We start from the raw sequence: 22634 nt of genomic DNA on the forward strand, positions 1-22634 counted from the left end.
GTGTGTGTGTGTGTGTGTGTGTGTATAACGTGTGTGTGTGTGTGTGTGCTCCCTGCAGCTGGGAGAATAAGGACATGTACGCGCGCGCGGTGCGCGCTCTGAGGCTGCGGGAGCTGGAGAACTCGGAGTGTATGACGGCGGTGCGGGCGGGACTCGCCTCCATCATCCCTCTGCAGCTGCTCACCATGCTCAGCCCCCTGGAGGTGGAGCTGCGCACCTGCGGCCTGCCCTACATCAACCTGGAGTTCCTCAAGGTACCCAAAACCACCTCCCCGAACTGCTGTCCCCAGAATACACCTCACCGTCTTACTCCTGTCCCCACAATACACCTCACCATCCTACTCCTGTCCCCACAATACACCTAACTGTCTTACTTCTGTCCTCACAATACACCTCACCATCTTACTCCTGTCCCCACAATACACCTAACTGTCTTACTCCTGTCCCCACAATACACCTAACTGTCTTACTCCTGTCCCCACAATACACCTAACTGTCTTACTTCTGTCCTCACAATACACCTAACTGTCTTACTTCTGTCCTCACAATACACCTAACTGTTTTACTCCTGTCCCCACCATACACCTAACTGTCTTACTTCTGTCCCCACAATACACCTCACCGTCTTACTCCTGTCCCCACAATACACCTAATTGTCTTACTTCTGTCCTCACAATACACCTAACTGTCTTACATCAACCTGGCGTTCCTCAAGGTGATTAGGCATCCAGGGCCTGCAGAATGAAGCAGTCCGTCGGTGCTTGTGTGGTGGGAGTGGGTGACTGTGTAGGAAGCGCCGTGGTGACGGGTGTCTCTCCCCCCCCCCCCCCCAGGCTCACACCATGTACCAGGTGGGCCTGATGGAGACGGACCAGCACATCGAGTTCTTCTGGGGCGCCCTGGAGATGTTCACTCAGGAGGAGCTCTGCAAGTTCATCAAGTTCGCCTGCAACCAGGAGCGCATCCCCTTCACCTGTCCCTGCAAGGACGGGGGACCCGACACCGCCCACGTGCCCCCCTACCCCATGAAGATCGCCCCTCCCGACGGGGCAGCAGGTATGGGGGGGGGAGCGGGGCTGTTTATTCACGGCAGACCCGGTAAACGCTGACTCCGCTGTCCTGTCACGCACTCACCGTGTCAGAGATTAGATTACGTTTGCGCTTCCACGGCTGGGAGGCACGTTGCTCACAGTTTACAGCAGGTTACGTTGCTCAAGGGTTCCAATGACACTATCTCACCTGGGAATCAAACCCGCAACCTCAAATCATATCAGTTGTCATTGTGACTATACAAATAAAACTTTATAGCGTCACAGAGAAAAACCAGGCAGAGAAACTTCCAAATAGCAGGCACATTACCTAAAAAAGCTCCCAGTGGGGAGAAAATCCCTCAAACAGGTGGGAAGGAGTCTCGGGAGGACCCCGGCTATAGAGGGGGAGCCCCTCCTCCTCCACTGGACGGCCTGGAGTAAAGGAGCGGTAAAGTAGGGTGTAAGAGAAACGTAATGAGGGATCTATCACAGCACATTACTGTAACTACCTCAGTCGTGTTACAGGACGCGGCTGGCCTGGCCTGACGCTGATGTTGGCCGTATGACCGTGGCTGGCCTGGCCTGACGCTGGTGTTGGCGGTATGACCGCGGCTGGCCTGGCCTGACGCTCATGTTGGCGGTATGACCGCGGCTGGCCTGACGCTCATGTTGGCGGTATGACCTGACGCTGGTGTTGGCGGTATGACCTGATGCTGATGTTGGCGGTTTGTCTCCGCAGGCTCCCCGGACTCGCGGTACATCCGCGTGGAGACCTGCATGTTCATGGTGAAGCTCCCGCAGTACTCCTCCCTGGACGTGATGCAGGAGAAGCTCCGCTACGCCATCCACTACCGAGAGGACCCGCTCAGCGGCTGACCCCCCCGCCCTGTCTGCCCCGCCCCCTGCCCCGCCCAGTACCCCACCCCTCACCCTCTCCGGGGGCGGAGCTCTCCCCCCTCCAGGACTCCTCCCCCTCCTGTTGGAGTTTGTGGCCACTCCAGGTTTTTTTTTTTTTTTTTTTTTTTGTTTTTTTTAATGATAATTTTTCCAGAGAGGATCCGGACTATCATTTCCAAAATGGGGATTTAGACTATAATTTTTTACATTTCTGCTTATGTTCCTGTTCCTTTATCTTCGTCTCTGGTCATGTGACGTTGTCTGGGAACAGTGTAGCCATTAGAAATGCATAACTTTTTTATTTTTTATTATTATTTTTTTATTTTTATGCGTGTGGCCGAAGATCACATCTCCCTGCCTCCCTCCTTACGGGGAGCACACAGCTGTGCCTGAGTTTCAGACGCCTTCAGCTTTTAGGGGGGGTATGGGGGGGGGCTTTCAGACAGGGGGGTGGATTGGGGGAGGGGGCGGGTCCTTGTGTTTGTATTACTACAATAGCCGAAAACCAATGCAGAACGCAATGCCAAATGCCGCACAGAGGTCAAAGGTGACAGTTACCATGGAAACCAGGCCAGCGAGGGACTCCTCTCTCACTTTATTTAATATTTATTTCGTTATCATTTCTCTCTTTTTTGGGGGGGTGTGGTTTTGAAAATTTCAGGAATGGGGGGTCCTGTTCCATTACTGGTCAGTTGTGTGGTAAAAGGGACATTAAAAACACCGACTGCTTCCTGCTCTGTTCCCTGCACTCCGGTGCTGGACTAGCATGTGGAGGAAAGACTGTGCAGGACACTGTATAGCAATGCCTACGAAGCTTGATCGTCAGAGGAGAAAAAAAACTAATCTGCCTATTTAACAAGGGTGCACATATTGTATTCAGATCTGTAAAGAGGATGTATAAATAGTGTAAAGAGCAGTAATGGTGATCTATGGGAAGAGGATGTCCCTGGGGGTCTGTGTGGTGGGCGGTGGTTCGCCGTTGGTGCAGCCGGGGCTGGCTGGGGTTGACACGGTGTGGCGGGGGCGGGGGCTGGCTGTCAGTTTGGGGGGAGGGGGGGATCGCATACGAGAGGGCAAGGCGATCCTGTCTTTCTGATAAGCTGCCACACTCCCCCAAAACCCAACCCCTGCGTGTGCCACTGCTTGAATGCACATTGACTATTTTCTTTTTTGTAGTTGTTTTCGATTTTTTTGTGGGGTTTTTTTGTGGGGTTTTTTTGGGGTGGGTGAGGGGTGCCGCCCGGTTGCACACGGTGCTCTACCGCTCTCCAGACACGGCAGAGACCCGCGACGGGGGGAAGGTTCTGCCTTTTCTGCGGACTGAACGCCGGAATCCAGACTTCCTTCTTCCGTTGCCCGTAACCAAAACGTTTTAGCTGTGTAAAGAAACATGTACTTTACAGGAAACTGAAATGTAAATAGAGTTCTGCGTTTGATTTGGGAGCAGCCTTTTTAAAATGCTGTTTCCCCACACTTAGGAATTTATGTTCTCTTCTTCCAGAAAGAACTATATCATAACAACTTGGATATTCTGCATTGGATTTCCAGTTTGTTTTAGTTTTTTTTTGTTTGTTTTTTTTTTTTTCATTTTGAAATTACAAGTAATATATCACTTAAATATTGTAACTCAGATGGATTCTATGTTCATTCTTATATTCATGGTGAAACCTGTTTTGTTGTAAAGTATACAGAGGTGTCTGCTAGGTCCCGCCTTCTGGAGGAGAGCTGTTTGAGATTGACAGGAGTTGGTTTGTTTGCCAATTAATTATTATTATTATTATTTTTGTAGTTCTTTTAAAGGTGACGATAGCTGTGACGGTGAACCGCTGCTTACGACGCTGCTCTCTCTCAGGAGGGAAACTGGGGGCTAAAGGACATATCTACACACCGGTGTTACTATAAGAACGTGTGCTGTACATTTACTTGATATTTATTACAATTATTTATGGTTGCATTAACTTAACTTTTACTGTGTGCCCTCGACACATTCGAACCTGAAACGTGTCCTGATGAATGAGTTCTGCAGAGGAGGAGAAACAAGTTCAAGATTTCTGTGTCACAATAATAAACTTGTCTTGATGTAAGCGCTCCTTTTTTCTGTTGATTTTTTGGGGTTGTGTGTTTGTGTGTGTGTGTCTGGTTTATAGTGTGCACTGGGGACTCTGCACGGTATGTGTGTTTGTCTCTGTTTCAAGTCTCTGGTTCATAGTGTGTTTGGGAGATGTTTGGTACACAGGGTTTATGCTTGGCTGTGTTTGGGAGATGTTTGGTACACATGGTTTATACTTGGCTGTGTTTGGGAGATGTTCGGTACTCATGGTTTATACTTGGCTCTGTTTGGGACAGGTTGCATGTGGAGGACTGAAGTTTCCCATCAGGCCCCACGGGGCATGTGATAGTGGGCGGGGCTTTAAGGGGAGGACAGGTGTCCTGCCGTGGTGTATGATTCACAGCTGCAGCCACCCCCCCCCCCCCATTTCAGCAGCCCCTGACCAGCTGACTGTCTTATGTAAGGGGATCATTACATCAGCATGTCCTGGTCCGGACACCCTCAGACGTCTGTGGGGCAGGTGGCAAGCCAAATCTAGCTGGCTAACCCCCCCCCCCCCTCCCCGTTTGACCCCAGCCCAACCCGTCCCCAGCTCCAGCGGCTCAATATTGTCCCTCTTTCATGTTAGATATGTAAGCTGGGTCTGCGTCACCGCTGGCAATGCAGGGAATGTTCCCGCGAGGAAACTGGTGGGGGGGGAGGCTATGTGGGGGCTGCTGGGGGGTGTGGTGGTGTTGGCGGGGTGTGTGGGGGGCTGCTGGGGGTGTGGTGGTGCTGGCGGGGGTGTGGTGGGGGCTGCTGGGGGTGTGGTGGTGCTGGCGGGGGTGTGGTGGGGGGCTATGTGGGGGGCAGCTGGGGGGTGTGGTGGTGTTGGCGGGGGTGTGTGGGGGGCTGCTGGGGGTGTGGTGGTGTTGGCGGGGGTGTGTGGGGGCTGCTGGGGGGTGTGGTGGTGCTGGCGGGGGTGTGGTGGGGGGCTGCTGGGGGGTGTGGTGGTGCTGGCGGGGGTGTGGTGGGGGGCTATGTGGGGGGCTGCTGGGGGGTGTGGTGGTGCTGGCGGGGGTGTGTGGGGGGCTGCTGGGGGGTGTGGTGGTGCTGGCGGGGGTGTGTGGGGGGTGTGGTGGGGGGGGGCTATGTGGGGGGCAGCTGGGGGGTGTGGTGGGAGGTGGGGGGGTGGGCTCATTGCGTAACATGAGTGTGCTTAAATGCAGCCGATTACTGCCGGGCCTTGGAGGGGCCCCTCTGACAGCTCCTCTCCCTTTACGACCTCCCCGGCCAATCGGGCGGCAGCGTGGAGTTACGGCCTCAGGTCTGGGCCAATGGGGCGGGGGGCTGTAAAAAGCTCGGTGGATGGCGGTATTGACCCAGTGACAGAGCCTCCGTCTCCGATTAGATTAGCAAAGCCCCCTCCCTTACGTTTACAGCATCCCAGCAGTAGTCTCTCCTTCCATCTTTAAACCCCCCCCCCCCTCCTTAAATTTCCAGCTGTCCCTTTTCCCTGCTGGTTCATACGCGTGTAAAGTTGGCTGAGTTGCTGTTGGAGGCACTTCGTGTCCCAGCATCCTCTCTGCTTTTACCACCGCTGCGTTTGTTCCGCAGATAAAAGGAATCGCCGGTTACGTCAGAAGAATGTCGTGTCAGATAAGAGAACTTTCTCAAATATGTCGTCGCTCCAAACTTAGCTTGCCTTTTGGTATCTTCTGGACAGAGGTCACCTGTCGAGTTCCGCCTTTTTCTCGGCCATCTTGTTCTTAACCAATCAGAAGCACGCGCCGGCGTGTGTTGTTTTTCTTATCTGTGTGCTGAAGGATTTCTTATGTAAATATTTATAACGGCCTCCTCTCGGGTCCAGTGGAGAATCCCAGCATCTTTTATCGTGTTTTTTTGGGGGGTTTGTACCCTGTTAAGTGAACAGATCAGCATTTTTGATTTTGCCAACTCGTTTAGCGAATAGATTTCTCCTGTTGATTAATTAATGTGGGATATAAAAGGGTGCTTGTTGAGGTGTTTGGTATCTTCTTCCAGGATTAAGTCAACAAATGTACAGCCCTACAAACGTAAATGTCTGTGACTGAGTGAGTGACGAAGTTACACCATTGGTCGGCCGGTCCAGCCATGTACTTTTTTTGACCTGGTCTTGTTTTTTTGTTTTTGCCGGTTATCCAGTGCTTCTGTATCTGTGATCTCTGTTTTATGTTTCCAGTGTCCTTGTTTAGCATTAATTTTTGTAGACTTCTCCTTTGTAGAACCTTTGAACAAACTCGACTGTAAAGTGCAGCGGTGCCACCTTTTCTAGCTGGATGCAAACTGCTGCCAAGTTTTAATACCGCTGCCCTTATCTTCACACCTGTTTTCCATGTCACAATACTGGAAGAACCATTTCAGGTAATTTGTTTTTTTCAGCCTGAGAAATTATATTGAATGTTGAAACAGAAGGTACAACAGCTATACAGTATCTGATTTACTGTCTTTAAACTGCACTTCCAGTGGATGCTTAGTGTAAAATGAGTCAGCAAGCAATGGGTAAATGAAACACTACTTTTGTTTATAGGACGTTTATCTGAACACTTTCCTGATACATGGTCTGGCGTTCAGTGCCTTGTGCAATGATAGAATGTTTTGCTTTCAGAACATTCATCCATTCATCCAAGCAGGACACACAGTGTTCTCCAAAAAAAAAACCAACAATTTAATTTTTAAAAAAGATGTACAAAAGTGCTGAATCCAAATTCATACATTGCTACATTTCACACAAACACATGGCACGAGCAGACACGCAAATATTTATATTCATAAAACCGCAGGTTTCCAGGGAAACTAACCTATGACGCCACACAGTACCCGTGGAACTCTGCCACTACTGAAGAGTCTTTTGTAGTCCTAACCAGAGATACAGTTAAAGCTGTGGTCATAACTGTGTGGGTATCCACCTGCACAGGGATCACAGATGGTCTGTATGTCGGTTTCGAGAGACCAGGAACTGGATGTGAATCGGTCACAGTCTGGAATGATTTGACATGGGGGGGTTGGGCAGTGGGTGGGCGGGGGTTTGTTGCTCTCGATTCGGACATCCTTAGCATCTGGTTCCAGTTGGGGGGGGGGGGGTTTTGGCGTTGTTCAGCAGGACATTTCCAGCTGCACCTTCAGCTTGTGTAGCTGCGCCAGACTGATGTTGTTCCCCCCACAGACCACCACCACCACCGGGCCCAGGTCCCGCCCCAGCTTGCCCTCCTTCTGCAGCCGGCTCAGGACATTACTGTAAACGGCCGCTAGGGCGGCGCCACACGCAGGCTCCACCAGGATCTTCTCATCGTCTGCGGGAGCACAGCGAAAGGTCAGTGAGGTGGGTGTGTGCGTGCGTGCGTGGTATTAACACAAGTGTGTTTTAAAGCATTAACCAGTTTTAGGACAGCTTTTGGGACTATGGCGTGAGGGCACCACTACCCTGTCACTAGTGCTACTCTTCCACACTTCAGCCTCCAAATCAGGTTTCTGACCCTTTCCTCGCAATTACAGTGTACAGCGCAATCATCTACTAGACCCTCCAATCCAGAGTAACTAATCCAGGAAGTATGTTAAGCTGAGGTAAGCGAGACACAATCAGTGCTGGTTAGAACCAGAATAAGATGCAGGACCCAGCCACCGATAGGAGTTAAAGATGCTGACCGGCCCAAGTCCATATTCCAGTGATAAGGCCTTTATCTTTTTCCACTCTGAAACTTTCAGGGGCTCATAAGGATCAGACTTTTTCCCTTCTTTACAGTCACGTTCTCCTTTCTGTACTCAGTCGTCTGTATTTTCTGAGTGTATAATCCTGCATCACATGACATTACAGTCACTCAGATGCTCTTACCCAGAGTGACGTACAGTAGGGCATCTGAAGGAGTTCTTACATTTAAAGGCATTTCTAATGCGCATTTGACCCACGCCTCCATTATGAGGCATTATAAGGTGCTCGCAGGGAGCAGGACGCACCCATGAAGTGCTCCACGGCCATCACAGCCTCCTGGTCGGTCACCAGCTGGGAGAAGACGGCATGCTCCTGGGCGAGCTTCAGCGTCTGAGCGGCGACACAGTTCAGCCCCAGGGTGGTCGCAACGCTGGGGGGGGGGGGGGGGGGGGGGGGAGTAAGTTCTTTGAGTCAGAGGAAATGGCAAACAATTGTTCTCCAGAGTTCCCACTTCTGCACTAAAGGGGGGGTGGGCTGCAGGGACCAGGGCTGGGGTCCCCAGCAGACCCCATGGTTCCGTGGGACCAGGGCTGCAGACCCCTGCTTTATAGGGGTTCTCACGGTAGCGCATTAAATTTGGAAGGGAGCCCCATACCTGGTGATTTTGGGCAGCGTGACCAGCTCCCCTTTCTCCATGGCAGCATTCAGGCTGTGCGCCCCCACGGTCTCCATGGCGACGATGGGGACGTCCCCCCAGCCGGCGCGGCGAAGCCCCTCCACCACCCCGCACAGGAGGCCCCCGCCCCCCACAGACAGGACCACCGCCCCCGGCTTCACCTCCAGCTCCGCCTCCAACTCCCTCACCAGAGACGTATGACCCTCCCTGTACACACACAAAAAAACAGAAACCGAAAATGAGGTTGAGTCAGGACCATGGACAGCACAGCAGGGCACTGAAACGACACGTCACAGACCGCCCCTGCACCCCCCCCCCCCGTTATTTATATACGACCCAGTTGTTATGCAAACTGCTGACAATGCGCTTCTGTGGCGTGAGGGGAGCCGCTGGAGAGATGAGAGCGTTTGATTGGGTGGTTCTGGGCGAAGGCCACGGACCCGGCCCGTGGCACGGAGCCAGCCGCTCTCCAAACGAGCGAACGGCAATCAGCCGCTGGAGTCCTGCTTTCTATAGAGCGCCAAAACAATGCCGAGCGCTCGCCCTCCGGCACGGTTACGTAAAAGTCTCATTATGAACCATAACGGCGCTTGTGTGTGACACTGCACTTTCTGTGCCTGGTGAACGTGGTCTGGGCAGACGCTGTACAATAACTGACAGTAATAACTGACCGATGCGGAACACAGACAGTGATTGTCAGTAGCGCACATGGGTCAAATGCATTTCAAGTAATTTAACTCTTTAGATGCTGGGGGGAAGAAAAAAAAAAAAGAAACTTTCGACAATCCCTGAGGAAATAATGTAACAAAGTCCAGATTTACAATCGAACGAAAAGAGAATAATTTTGCTATGAATACTCATTTAAATAAATGTTTTCTTTAAAATTTTCAGGAACGATCTAGAAGTTTTTTTCTGGTATCTAGATGGGTTAAAGCATGCTCAAATAATTGTTCGTCCCAGGTATGAAAGCATACAGCATTGAAAATAACTTCCCTATAATTACTGTAATTTAAACAATTTAATCTAATTAAGGACCAAGTCAGTGGGTTCAGTGTGTGGGATAATCATGTGATCCAGCTCTGGTCACCATGGCAACGTACAGTCGCTGCCCCCCCATAACTCACCAGATGAGGGGGTTGTCGTAGGGGGAGATGAACACCCAGCCAGCGTTGTTGGCCACCAGCTGCTGACCGTATTCTATGCTCTCCTTCAGCTCCTGTAAAAAACACACAAATAAATACATACACGGCGCCATAGCAACGCAGCAGATTCAGCCAATGGGCTGTGAGCTGGCAGTGTGATGTAGCGGTCAGGAAACTGGGCTTGTGAACTGAAAGGGATGTGGGTTCCATTCCCAGCTGTCGTTGTACCCTTGAGTGAGGAACTTAAACTGGACTGCTTCAATAAAATACCCAGCTATACAAGTGGAGTGTGTAAAAATATAATCTGTGTAAGTCACTCTGGATGAAGGGGGGGGGGGGTCTGCTGTGTAGTGTCTGGATGGGGGTCTCCAATGTTTATTGCTCTCTGGATGGGGGGGGGTCTGCTAAATGGAGGAAGGTAATGAAAGCGGGGCTCACCTTTCCGTGCACCAGCACAGTGGCCCCCTCGTCCTTCAGCCTCTGCACGGTGAAACTCGGGGTCACCACGGGGACCACGATCGTGGCGGGCACCCCGAGGCGGCGGGCGGAGTAGGCGGCAGCCATGCCAGCATTGCCCCCTGCAGCAGGGCAAAGGGCACGGGGTGAGACGGGCACCGCGGCGGGTTCTCTGTTACAGCGCACTTGCATTTTAACCCCCCCCCCGAAATACTGATATTAGAGTTACACCCGCGTGGACTGACTGTTTCGTTTGTCTAGTGTTGTAACTGGTGTACACACCTCGCCGTGAACGCCGCTATAAAAATTAATCTGATTGGCCGACCGGTTGATTGACATGAAAAGCTTGGTGAGGTGGCAAGCTGTGAGTGGCTGGGCATTCACCTGAGCAGCAGACGAATCGTTCACAGCCTCGTTCAGCCCACTGAAATACAAAATGGGGGCCAGAGGGACCATGAGAGTCTTTCACAGAGTCAGTGCCCCCCCCCCATACACCCCCCTCTCCCACACACACACACACACACACACACACACACACACAGTCTCCATGCCAGCTCAGCAGGTCTCATTCAGCAATCTCCTCAGACTGGTCAGACTGGCCTGGACTGGTCCATACTGGAGCACGAAACCACTGTGCCCTTCACATCCCGACCTCCACCCACCCACAAAGCCGTCTGTCCCCAACCCCATCTCTCTTGAACTGCAGTCCACCCCAAACCCAAATCTATCCCAAACCCCAACCTATTCCAAATGTCAGACTATCCAAAAAGTCAGTCTATCCCAAGTGCCAGTTTCTCCCAAACCCTAATCTACCCCAAACCTCATCTCCTTACCGTCAGTCGAATCACTGTCATGTTCCTTCATCAGCAGTTTAGCAGTTGTACAATAATTTATTTCTTGTAAAGTGCTTTGAGTAGCCGTAGTAAAAACAGTAGCAGCAACAGCACTAGTGGTAACAGTAGTAGTATTACCAGCATTACTAGTAGTTGTAGATGTAGTAGCAGTAGTAGCAGCATTAGTGGTAGTACTAGTAAAAGCAGTAGTAGTAGCAGTAGTTGCAGCAGCAGTAATAGTACTAGTATTATCAGTAGTAGTAATGATATAAATAATGTTGATAGCAGCAGCATGAGTATTAATAATCTCAGGTCATACTCCTGCAGAGGCTGGTGGTTGCCCTGGAGACTCACCGTCTTGCAGAGGTGTCCGATGCCGCGTATCTTGAAGGAGCCGGTGGGCTGGGAGGAGTCCAGCTTCAGGTATATGGGGGTCCCCGCCAGGCGAGACAGGGGCAGGCTCTCCCTCAGAGGGGTGGGCAGGTGCAGGGGACCCTGGGAGTTCATGGCTGGACTGAGGGATGGTCGCACTGGAGAGAGAGAGCACTGAGCCGGTAAGCACTTCAAGCGGATAGAATAAAACGACACTACATTACATTACACTACAGGCATTCAGCAGGTGCTTGTGTCCAGTGCGACTTACACAACTTTTCACATTAAAAAAAAAAAAACATCTTACAGTGCATCCATTTATACAACTGGATATACACCGATGTAATGCAGGTAAAGCACCTTGCTCAAGGGTACAATTGGCAGTGTCCTACCTGGGAATGGAGCCTGTGACCTTAGTTCCTTACCCATTATACTACCCTGCCACCCTATGCTTTCTCCAAATGGTCTGTCCTATTATGCAATCGCCACAATTTATATTATACAATACAATTTTGGTAAATATCAAGAACGAAGGTGCTTCGTATGACCCTAAAACATTTTACATTTTGCTAAAAAAAAAAACAAAAAAAACATTACCAATCTATAAATCTATTAGCTGCTTCCATTTTAAAATGCATGTGATGTATACTGTTATTTTTATTTTTTAATCCACACCTCCACTGACCAACAAAAATAGGATGGGGAGAGAAGGTGCAGCACTGGAAGAGGGTGAGTCTTCGGATGTTCTGCCGTTTGAAATGAGTCAGTAACGTCTCTAGCTGTTCTGACCTCCACAGGGAGGTTCATTCCACCATGTCGTGTGGGAGCCAGAACAGACAGGAGATGTGTTCTGGAAGTGCAGGTGCGAAGAGGGGGAGGTGCCAAGCGTCCTGAGGTAGCAGAACGGAGGGATCTGGCTGGCATGTAGGGTTTGAATATCTTGTGGAGGTATGCTGGGGCTGATCCCTTGACTGCCTGGTATTCTAGGACCAATGTTTTAAATTTGATGCGAGCCATAACAGGCAGCCAGTGGAGGGTAGTGAGCAGGGGAGTTACGTGGGAGTGGCTGGGGAGGTTGAAGACCAGACGAGCCGCAGCATTCTGAATGAGTTGCAGGGGTCTGGTGGCAGATGCCGGTAGTCCAGCCAGAAGAGAGTTGCAGTAGTCCAGGCGGGATAGAACCATTGCTTGGACCAGGAGCTGGGTTGAGTAGGTGGTGAGGGGCGGATTCTGCGGCAGTTCTACGCACCTGGACGAATTATACACTTACTACCTAAACTGCGAGTTAGCAGGACTAATAAAGCGTCGCTCCGAGTGTACCTAATTAGCAACTGAAAACCTGAGTCGAATAACGCGCCGATTACAGGTTCACAGTTTGTAATAGAATTGATAGATTGCGATTATTGCACTAAGGATGAAAGTGGTAGATAGAAACCTAACACAGCCTAAAAACAAAGAACAGTTTCCACACGGAAAAGTTTAAAATCTAACGCGGTATGTAATTAGTAAATGAACGCAGATACTTATCCAACTCTAGCAGGACGGATTTTGGCAGTTCTACGCACCTGGACGAATTATACACTTACTACCTAAACTGCGAGTTAGCAGGACTAATAAAGCGTCGCTCCGAGTGTACCTAATTAGCAACTGAAAACATGAGTCGAATAACGCGCGATTACAGGTTCACAGTTTGTAATAGAATGATAGATGCGATTATTGCACTAAGGATGAAAATGGTAGATAGAAGCCTAACACAACCTAAAAACAAAGAACAGTTTCCACACAGGGAAAAGTTTAAAATCTAACGCGGTATGTAATTAGTAAATGAACGCAGATACTTATCCAACTCTAGCAGGACGGATTTCGGCAGTTCTACGCACCTGGACGAATTATACACTTATCCAGACTTCTATTGCCAGATGCAAAAGTTATCTTACCGGAGTAGTAGGAAGACGAACTGAGGTAAACCCTCTCCGTAGTTCCAGGGATCCTCTCCCGCTTTAAACAGCTCAGCACTTTCAGGCCGCCAGACTGTGCGCGCGACTTTATAGCCGACGCGAAGTGGCATTCTCCTAACAGCCAATCCCCTGTCAGGCTGTCAACACACCTCCGACCCACGTCTCGCCCGGCTCCTAGGAAGGCTTGACATGTGGGCGATTCCGCGTGTGAAGGCAGCAACTCTTAATCCCAAAGACAAATTTAGCTTCCATACCCAAACAGATACATATTTGGAATCAATATTTTATCGTTTGGTAAATTAATACATCTACCCTATGTTTGTATTGGAATAATGCACATCATCCGTGTAGCAAAGCAACGGAAATAAAATTGTACGTACAATTACCATTAAAGTACTTCACAGCTATTGGGCAGCTGTTTATTTGCTTCAGTGAAATATCACGCTGGAGGTAAGAAATTATATCAGATCGTGCGTTATTGCGTCAGCGGTTCATTACGCAAGTCAATTTGAAACTTAACTGCGAAATTATTAGTACACTTTTTGTTTACATGCCAGAATAAAACCACAGACAAGTCCTAAGACGTGCACGAGGGTCTCGATCTGCTCCTTCTAGAGATTAATATGAGGTGAAAACCGAGTGAAAACGCGCTTTATTCGTTCTGGGTATCTGTTTAGGAACATTAAGTCAGTCGTTGTACAGCATCCTGGCGCGATAACATTTTTTTCATGTATTATACCCAGACGAAATTAAATATTGGCCAGGTCAATCTCCTATGTTAAATCGTGAATGTCTATACATTGATTAATAAGTATTACGTGGAGACTCTATGTGCAGAATGTTCGGGGAACGCTAAAGGTACTCCGCTGTTCCATTACCAAAAGAGACGCTTCTATTTTGGCACCTCGCTACCAAAAGCGGGTCGTTCGCGCGCTGCTCAGGCGGGCGCATAGCCCGGCCTCGGAGGATGGAAATGTCACGGAACGCCGCAAACCTGATCGATCCGGCTGAGTCGAGAAGGGAGGGTAGGGGGAGGGCGGAGGGGCAAGGGGAGGACTTGCAGAGGGGGCCCAACCATTATGATGTAAACTTCTTCCTCCTCGTTCCCAGACCCATTTCCAGTTCGAAATCGGTCACGTACAGGAAACAATGTTCGCAAAACCACCCTAAACCAGTTCTCTATAGAAAACCACGAATCCGTCATGCGGGGCATTGTGCAGTTCCAAGTCAGAAAGAAGTTTAGCCTACTTTACATTGGCGACAACAGTGTCTCCCCCCCGTACACCGCTGCGCTTTTCTAGCCTAAACACGCGCGTTTAGACCTCTTCAGAGACTGAAAGCTTGATTAAAATGTGAATACAAGATATGTCGTGAGCTAATGTGAAGGGGACAAGCACAAGTGTTATCTTTCAACGTAGGAACAAACTTTAAATGAGCCTACGTCACTTTAAAAAGATTAAGCATTGGTTTATTGTAAATATTCCCGATGGCATAATGCACGATTTTTGAATAACGCAAAAAAAACATCTTGTTCACAGGAAGAGGTAGATTCATTTTTTTTAAAAGAAATGTTACATACACAATTTAATAAAACAAATGTCTTGGGACAGTGACACAATTATGTTTTGGTCCGGTACTCCAGCACATTGGATTTGAAATAAAACTACGAATGTGTGGTTCATGCGCAAACTGGCTATTTTAATTCGATTTTAATTTACATCCATATCAGGTGATCCCCGTCGGAGTTAATTTTTATAGTTCCCCCTTTTAAGGGGGCGAGAGTAATCAGACAACTTGTGGCTCAGTTATTTCTTGGCCAGCTGTGTGTCTTCGTCTCATTAGTTCACGCACGAGAAAGCTAACAAAAGGTCTGGAGTTTATTCTAGGTGTGGAATTTGCATTTGGAGGCTTTTACTGTTGTCTCTCAACATGACAGCTAAATAAGTGTCAAATGCTAGTAAATCGATCAGCTGACTACCAAAACATTGTGGGTGACAAAATCAAGCTGTTTGATACATTGCTGGGGAGGCAGAATCCGCTGGTCAGCACTGAAATAGCACGTGACCCGGTGGACCACAGAAGACCACTCTTGTGGATGACTGAGGAATACTTTCACTTGTGAAGAAAACGTCTTTTCAACTGTCAAGCAGATAAGGAACACTCTACACCTGTATGGATAGATGTGCTTGCAAAAAAAAAGTCTATTTAAAAAAACTGTACAGCTCTAGAACAATGTCTTATGGATACACAGGAGGAGTATTAACCTGTACCAAAGTGATGGAAAGAGGAAAGTGTGGAGAAAGAAAGGAACTGCTCATGATCAAAAAGTACAACCCTCTCATTTATGAAACCTGGTGGAGAGGTAGTGTTATGACTCTGGCATGTACGACTGCCACTGGAGCTGGCTCACTTGTCTTCATTGGTGGATTCTTAGCGTACAGAAACATCTTATCTGCACAGATCCAACCAAATTCCTCAAAGCTCATTGGACGGTGCTTCACCATGCAGCAGGTCAATGACCCCAAACATACTGCTAAAGCAAACAATGAGCTTCCCTGGGCCAAAAAGTGGGGTGTTCTCAACTGGCCACGTCAATCACCTGCCCTGAATCTCACCTGTGCATGCATTTCATTTGCTGAAGACTGAAAGCAAATATCCCCCAAAACAAACAGGATCTGAAGGTGGCTGCAGTACAAGCCTGGCAGAGCATCACCAGGGAAGATGCCCATGTCTGGTGATGTTCAAGCAGTCATCGAATGCAAAGCATTTGCAACCAGGTACTAAATATGACACCTTCTTTCAGATTGTTAAATTATGTTAATTTTGTCTAATTGCTTTGGCTTCCCTAAAACGAGTGGACTATATATATAAAAAGTGTTCCCACACTGATTACCCAATATGGATGTAAACACCCTCAAATTAAAGCTGACAGTCTGCACTTTAACCTCATATTTATAACACAGAGCCAAAACAACAAAAAGCATGTCCTTTTTTTAAAACACTTTTGCATTTAACACTGGATTTATCTTCATCTGAAAAATTGACTTTCTCAAACGGTAAAAAGTAACCTCACAGACAAATGGATACACAGTGATCACACACGGTGTGCAATCTCTTTCATTGATATGAGTCAAATCACTGCCCTAGTAGATCATTTGGGGAGAGTAAAATCTTCAGTCGGGGACAAACAAATAAAATGTGTGACAATTTAAGCCGACAGAGAAGACTCAGGTGGACTGTGGCCCTAAAACCTATTTTATTTGAGCTGTTTACGCAAACTGTTTCGGAGGACAAATTTACGTCAGTCGAATATGACGGAACGAGAATGTATTGTACTGTTGTGAATGTGCTACATAAATAAACTTTGACTTGACTTGACTACCGATAACACATGAAAGCCGAGCTGTCTCTACTGGTCTGTGAGTCTTGGCCGAGTCATTTTGTGAACAAACACTCTGAGCTTACCTTCCTTGGTGAACCCAAGCACGTGCTGAAATAGTACAGTGGGCAAAAAAGTAGCACCACCGGGCTCCGACAAACGTTAGGCCTATTTGTTCGGCTGTAAAAATGAAAAACAAAAAACTAAACGTAAATTATCATGTTTATGAGCTTACAAAACGTCGTTTCTTTAAAAAGAAGAAAAATAGATTATGTTTTTAAAAAAAAATTACAGCGGCCAAATTTTAGTTTTTTCTTTATCGATTCTTGTAGATTAAAACTAGAACACAATCGTAGGCCTAATGGTGGATTGAGCAAAGCGTAAACGCGTTAGTCATTGCGTTAAAATCAGGGCAGTTCGGTGTAGTCTGAACAACACTTAGACGGAGAAAATGCATATTTCGAGGTTAATGGGAGTCATAAAACAGAGATATCTGGCACTGCATTTTAACTAGATTAACAGCAGAGCCCATGAATGACGGCGGAGGATTATTATTTTTTGCTCTGTACGAAACGTTTTACTTCAATTCAAGGAGGGTATTACGGGGTGTATAATTAAATTAAAGAGTCGAAATTGGGCTCGAAATCCAGAAACATTCTGTTCTTCAGGAATAGACCACCAGACCTCTGCCCCTATTACTCCTTTAGCGAAATGAAATGTAACAATATACAAAACACGTGAATTACACTATACTATATGATTGTGATATTACATTTCACAATATAAGTTAGGGGACTTAAACTCCAGTCCAGGCAGAAAGCACGAACTCTGAGTGATGGACAGCAGATGAGCAGATGAACCTAGACTCCCACAGGGAGCACAATTTCCCTCCGTGGTTAAAAACAACGGCTCAGTTCGAAGGAGATGCAAAATAGACGTCTCAGCCACCCCGCTGTTACCAGAGCATGTTGTGACTTAACAAACAGGAAATCTCTCTCTCTCTCTGCCTGGCTGTTCATTCATTTTCCTGATTACAGGTTGAGAAAAAGCAGGATTTAGTGAGTAGTATTCTTTTTGCTGATTCTTGTAAGAAACGTACCGTGTTGTTGACCAGCTATAAAGAAGATCACAGCCCTTGTCTGGCTCGAGGCCACGGGCTGAGATTAGATAAGATAGAATGTACTCTCCATTTCATGAAAATTCATTCTGTTGGGTCAGCAACAACTGGAATAAACATATTCTTCATACAGAAATGAAAATTCAAGATCGTGCACATAAAATTACACATTTATGTGTAAGATGCATAAATCAGGATTTTAACTAATAATTTATAGATTCTCACTTTGGTGTGTTATGCATTATCCTGATTTATCGAAAAAAAAAAAAAAGATTTTTACGAACCCGTCAAAATTAAATGAAAGTGTGTGCGAAGTTTCAGAAAAAATGTTGGAAATCTGGAAGTGGAATAAATATTCTGGTTTATTTTATTGTTGCTTACTTTTTAATCTCAGAGGGAGATTAAAAAGAACTGAGCAGTTAGAACCAGGAAGGCAAATTTATTCTCCCCTCTGACTGCAGAAAACTTAAATAATTCAAGAGCCGTTTCCACAGAACTGCTTGAGTTGTGAACTCATTTGTCCTGGATATTTTGAAAGCAGTTTTATGTTTTACTTTCATCAGTAAGACTGACAGTAGGCAGGAAAACTCAGACTTTGGTGGGATGTTTTGTGTGGTCCGTGGGGCGACTCCTTGGTGATTGCGGGTTTGAATCCTGCTGCAGTGGCACCGTCTGTGCTGTTTTTCCCGCCTCCATCTGTAACCCTCTCTGCTTTCCCACTGCCTGAATGAAGCAGAAAATAGAAACGAGGGCAGACTGTCCCCTTTCCTTTCTGAAAAAGAAACTCGGTCAGTACTGTGCTCCTCACCGAGAGTACAGATGTTAGTACGGAGTACAGAGCATTAAAAAATGTTGTAAATGTTGAGTATGTTAGGTCTGTACTAGGCATTGTACGGCTACTGAAACAATTTCTGGTTTTTGGACTCACACGGTGTGTGTTTGTGTGCTTAGAAGCAAAATCCAAAAATGTGGTATTATTTGGAAGCTGGGAAGCCCGGATTAATTTTGACCGATGTAGCGTCACAATTTTGCGAGTTTGAGTGTGAATGTGTGTAGTACGTTGTAGAACGCTGCCATCTTGTGGTCATTCGGGTAATAGCGACATTCTTACTTTTAAATGCGATTCTTTGCTTCTCCGGCATTTCGGACAATTTGATTTGCTGCCCCCTACAGTATTAGTCTGTTATTGTGGAAAATAACGAGATTTTGTCTGTGCAGCGTCTTCACCATCAAAATCAAAGTAAAACAAAACAGTCTTGTTGCAAAATGAAGCTCAATGTGATATATACACATACACACATATAAGTGCATACATATAACTGTTGATTCAGGAGAGTGCAGAAATGCACATGGTCCAGTCCACTGAAGAACGTGATATCAGCTGCTTCTTATCACAGAAACATAATTTAGCCAATTAAATGCAGGCATTGCTAAAAAGCCCTATTGATACCTGAAGTCTGAGTAAAAGAGAACAGGGCTGCAGTGTGTACAGCAGGTGCTGCAGGTGTCAGGGTCGGGATGATACTGCAGGGGGCGATGATGTGCGAATCCCAGTCTTAATGAAAACTGCCCTCCTCGCTGCCTCGTCCGCTTCCCTGATTCCCTTGGGTGTGTTTAGACGGAATCATGGACAGGTAGCAAGGTGAGGAAACCTTTTAAAAGAATTTGAATGAAGCCTGTATCATTATAAAAGGCCTAACAAAAGCACTGAGCAACAGCTGATCAAAGTACTGATCATCCCCAGGTAAGCACACCTGTGTGTGACTGCTGATCCGTCCCAGGTAAGCACACCTGTGTGTGACTGCTGATCCGTCCCAGGTGAGCACACCTGTGTGTGACTGCTGATCCGTCCCAGGTGAGCACACCTGTGTGTGACTGCTGATCAGTCCCAGGTGAGCACACCTGTGTGTAACCACTGATCATCCACAGGTAAGCACACCTGTGTGTGACCACTGATCAGTCCCAGGTGAGCACACCTGTTTGTGATTAGCGATAAACTTCAGGTGATTGCTAATCAGCCTCAGGTGAGCATACCTGTAGGTGAGGTTGCTGCTGTCCAAGGTCCTGCAGGCACTCAAGGTTGTCGGGAGGAACAGAGCAACCAGCAGCTGGAACAGAAGAGGAGTCTTGGGCTTCTGTGTGTTTATCATGTGATGCAATGCCCAGAACTGCACACAGTCTTCCTCAGGCTTTTAAATAATATGAATTTATCCTCTTTTTTAATTTCTACTCAAACTCCTTTTCCCTGCTCCCCTCGCTGTGTTGCTATTGCTTCGGTCATCACGAACTGAACTCAGAGCTCAGGAAATATCCCGGTTTCATGTTTGTATGTGTGTGTAACATTCACATTGTCAGAGAGTGAACATTATAAATCCTTGCTTAGACATTTTAATTAAAAAACAATTGCAGCTTTCACCGGTGAGAAAATACATTGAACATTTGTTAATATTGAAAATATTGACATTGAATGTGTTTTTTCTCTCTCCATATAACATTAGGATTGCGGTCCTTTTGAGATTAAGTTTTCAGAGATGGGCCAACTAAGCTCGGTAGCAATGTTACAAAACATACTTATTGCACCTTAAATAAACTAAATTAAAATGAAATAAAGTAAGAAGCACATCAAACCGATGTTTATTTGATTGAATGTAGGCTTACCTAACGGTTAAATTCAGTAAGCTTTTAATGTATTTTATTAATTAATCGCAACACTTGGAATTGGCCAAGTGGCCTACTTTATATTCATCGATTTGCTAGCATTTAAAATTACATATAAAGCTTCAAACGTTGATAAAATGTTTTGTCACTTCCGTTAATAAATTCCTTTGCTTTTCTGTTAAATGGGCTAATCCACCAGTTGGCTGAGGACGGTGTGCCTGAATTTTCCCCAGACCGCACGTAGGTAACGCCGCTTCCCTTCTGATGTAATGCAGATTTAAGCGGCTGCTTCGGTCGTAGACCATTCAGAGCAACTTCCACCGGAGAGAAAACCCGCTGTAGCAACACGGGGAGAAAAACCGAGAGGGGGAAAAAAGACAAGATCTGACAACATGGCGCACTTTTTCTGGGAAAAGTTTGCCTAGAAATCTTATCCAACGGTTTTCTCTGAAGTAAAACTTGAGAGGTTTGGTTTGCCAGCTTTTGCACGCAGCGGGAGATCATAAGAGCGAGCTGAAAAGTTTTCGGGAAGGACACCGAGCTCGTCTTTTTTAAAAATCTGTGTGGAGAGTATCATGGGATGAAAGCCCGTTGGCGTGACTGGACATCAAAGCACAAGGAAACAGAATGGAAAAGCAAGGCAGGAGGAGAGAAAAGGTAAACGGGTCGCGAGCGACCGCTGACTGCGCCCGGGTTAACGTGACTTAATAGGAGTCTGAAGGAGAAACTGCAGAAGCTGTTTGCTAATTGTTCGCAAGTGTGTCCTGTTTGTGCATTCGTCATACTGCGGAGCCTCTCGTAGAAACGTCACAAAAAATTCAAATCGATTTCCCAGTCCCGCATATTTGTAAAGAAGCTCGGTATACTATATTGCTGTCAGTGGGGAAATTTATGCCACCTCTTTGTGTTGGGTTGTTTGTTTTGCAAACTGCGGCTTTGTTGCTAAGTTAGCAAAGCCGTTGTCAGTTAGATTAAGGGTTGCCGAGCGAGCGCTTTGCAGTATTTCATTAGTCTACTATTGTTGTTTCTGCACGGAAGTAGCCAACTGGCTCTGCTTTCACATCAATCCCGAGTCAAGCTCCAAGAACCTTTCAAACAGCCGCACGTCCTGACTTTTTTAAAAACTATTTTTTGTTGTTATCGCAACGTAGCCTTGTAACTGCAGTTGTTTGTAAGTTTCACTGCAACGTATTAAAATAGCACAACGTAGCTATTTCAGAGGAAAGGGGTGGGAACATTTTTGTACTTAAAACAGGCAGCGGGCCAAACACATTTTGCTTTATTTTGAAAACGCGGTTATGCCGCACAAATGTTTGTAGGCGTAACGCCCGTTAAACTATTACAACTGTTGGCTAAAGCAAGGATTACGGAGTGTCCCTTTTGTGCACAAGCTTTCCAGTGTAGCTAGCTAAATCACATTTCACGCCTCCCGAATGTCGCTTGGCCTATAATCTGTTTGTCAACTCTGAGGAAGAGGAATTGCAAAACAAACAAATAGTTCTCATTCTGAATGTTGTTTCATTGACTGTTAGGAAGTTTGAGTGAGCGCTTTTCTAGAGACAGAGGTCAGTAATCCAGTTATTTAAAATCGGGAGTTTATAATTGGAGTTGTGTTGGAGTGTCCCACCACTGTTAAATTAATATAGCCTAAGTGCAATTTAACTTCCGGGACTAATTTAGATTTTTCTCCGGTTTTGGATGCCCGGGGAAAGAGACAGTCGAGGCGAGACGCCGTCTCTTCCTGTGCTGGTGCAGGCCCCTCTGCTCTCGCCATCCGTCCGGTCCTGAGTTTAAATCCCCTGACCCCTGTGACGCGATAAGCTTCTGCAGCGCGCCCTCAGCAGACAGGCCAACTTCCCTAAATTAATTTCTTACAGGGACCTTTGAGGGGCACATCGTTGCCCCCCTACCCCCCTCCCGGAGCCCTGTTGCAGTCCACTCCTACTCTCACCCCTCACACGGTTTAGTGAAGACAACGTACAATCTTTATGGGTAAAAATATACAGCGATGAAACGTGGTCATTTTACTTTTTTTGGAGGTTAAAATAATCACACCATTAGAAAGTATACAGGAACCTAAGCTTCGCACTAGGGGGTCCTGTAACTTCAGGGCTGCTTGTCAGTAGGTGCATAGCAGCTATTTAGGGGCCTCGTTTTAAGAGAGTTGTTATTTTCGACGTATTCCTCTCCGCTGGAATGCAGGCGTTTCGTATGTTTGAGTTGGGCATCGAGAGTGGACGATGCTGGCCATTTTGGGTGGATCTGTGTGATCCGTACCCGGTCGGCTGACATGCAGCTTGGCAAAGTGTTAATCACCTTGGTAGATGCCCTCGACTGACCCCCCCGTGGGACGCTAATGGGCTTGTTTTCTGGAAAAGATGGGAGTAAAACGCGCGTG

The 22634-nt window shown here is 47.2% G+C and overlaps 3 protein-coding genes and 1 long non-coding RNA gene across 5 annotated transcripts in view; 2 read left to right on the forward strand and 2 right to left on the reverse strand.

The window, feature by feature from the left end:
- LOC135264609 (probable E3 ubiquitin-protein ligase HECTD4) overlaps positions 1 to 4012 on the forward strand; it is a 54951-nt gene extending 50939 nt beyond the window's left edge. The window contains exons 76-78 of the mRNA XM_064353345.1: positions 59 to 254; positions 834 to 1056; positions 1771 to 4012. Coding sequence (XP_064209415.1) covers positions 59 to 254; positions 834 to 1056; positions 1771 to 1907 — 556 coding nt within the window. The 3' untranslated portion in view covers positions 1908 to 4012. The remainder of the gene's footprint in view (positions 1 to 58; positions 255 to 833; positions 1057 to 1770) is intronic.
- Positions 4013 to 6648: 2636 nt separating this feature from the next.
- LOC135264611 (L-serine dehydratase/L-threonine deaminase-like) lies at positions 6649 to 13221 on the reverse strand. Its single transcript, XM_064353347.1, has 8 exons — positions 13062 to 13221; positions 11107 to 11282; positions 10304 to 10343; positions 9902 to 10041; positions 9446 to 9537; positions 8301 to 8528; positions 7951 to 8075; positions 6649 to 7289 (listed from the first exon to the last, which is right to left on the reverse strand). Exons 2-8 carry the CDS (start codon positions 11257 to 11259, stop codon positions 7093 to 7095), a joined length of 975 nt encoding a protein of 324 aa, XP_064209417.1. The 5' UTR covers positions 11260 to 11282; positions 13062 to 13221; the 3' UTR covers positions 6649 to 7092.
- A 4701-nt stretch (positions 13222 to 17922) lies between these two features.
- Positions 17923 to 20364, reverse strand: LOC135264613 (uncharacterized). Of its 2 annotated transcripts, XR_010332751.1 has the most exons (4): positions 20237 to 20364; positions 19613 to 19686; positions 19029 to 19230; positions 17923 to 18350 (listed from the first exon to the last, which is right to left on the reverse strand). It is a non-coding gene; the product is annotated as an uncharacterized LOC135264613 (long non-coding RNA). The 2 variants fall into 2 exon arrangements; XR_010332750.1 differs by lacking the exon at positions 20237 to 20364 and having other exon boundaries at positions 19613 to 20227.
- A 388-nt stretch (positions 20365 to 20752) lies between these two features.
- Positions 20753 to 22634, forward strand: part of LOC135264612 (tetratricopeptide repeat protein 28-like) — a 197304-nt gene continuing 195422 nt past the window's right edge. The window contains 1 exon segment of the mRNA XM_064353349.1: positions 20753 to 20893. Within this exon segment, the coding sequence (XP_064209419.1) occupies positions 20864 to 20893 (30 nt within the window). The 5' untranslated portion in view covers positions 20753 to 20863.

This window comes from Anguilla rostrata, chromosome 10, assembly GCF_018555375.3.
Source record: "Anguilla rostrata isolate EN2019 chromosome 10, ASM1855537v3, whole genome shotgun sequence".
Taxonomy (NCBI): Eukaryota; Metazoa; Chordata; class Actinopteri; order Anguilliformes; family Anguillidae; genus Anguilla; species Anguilla rostrata.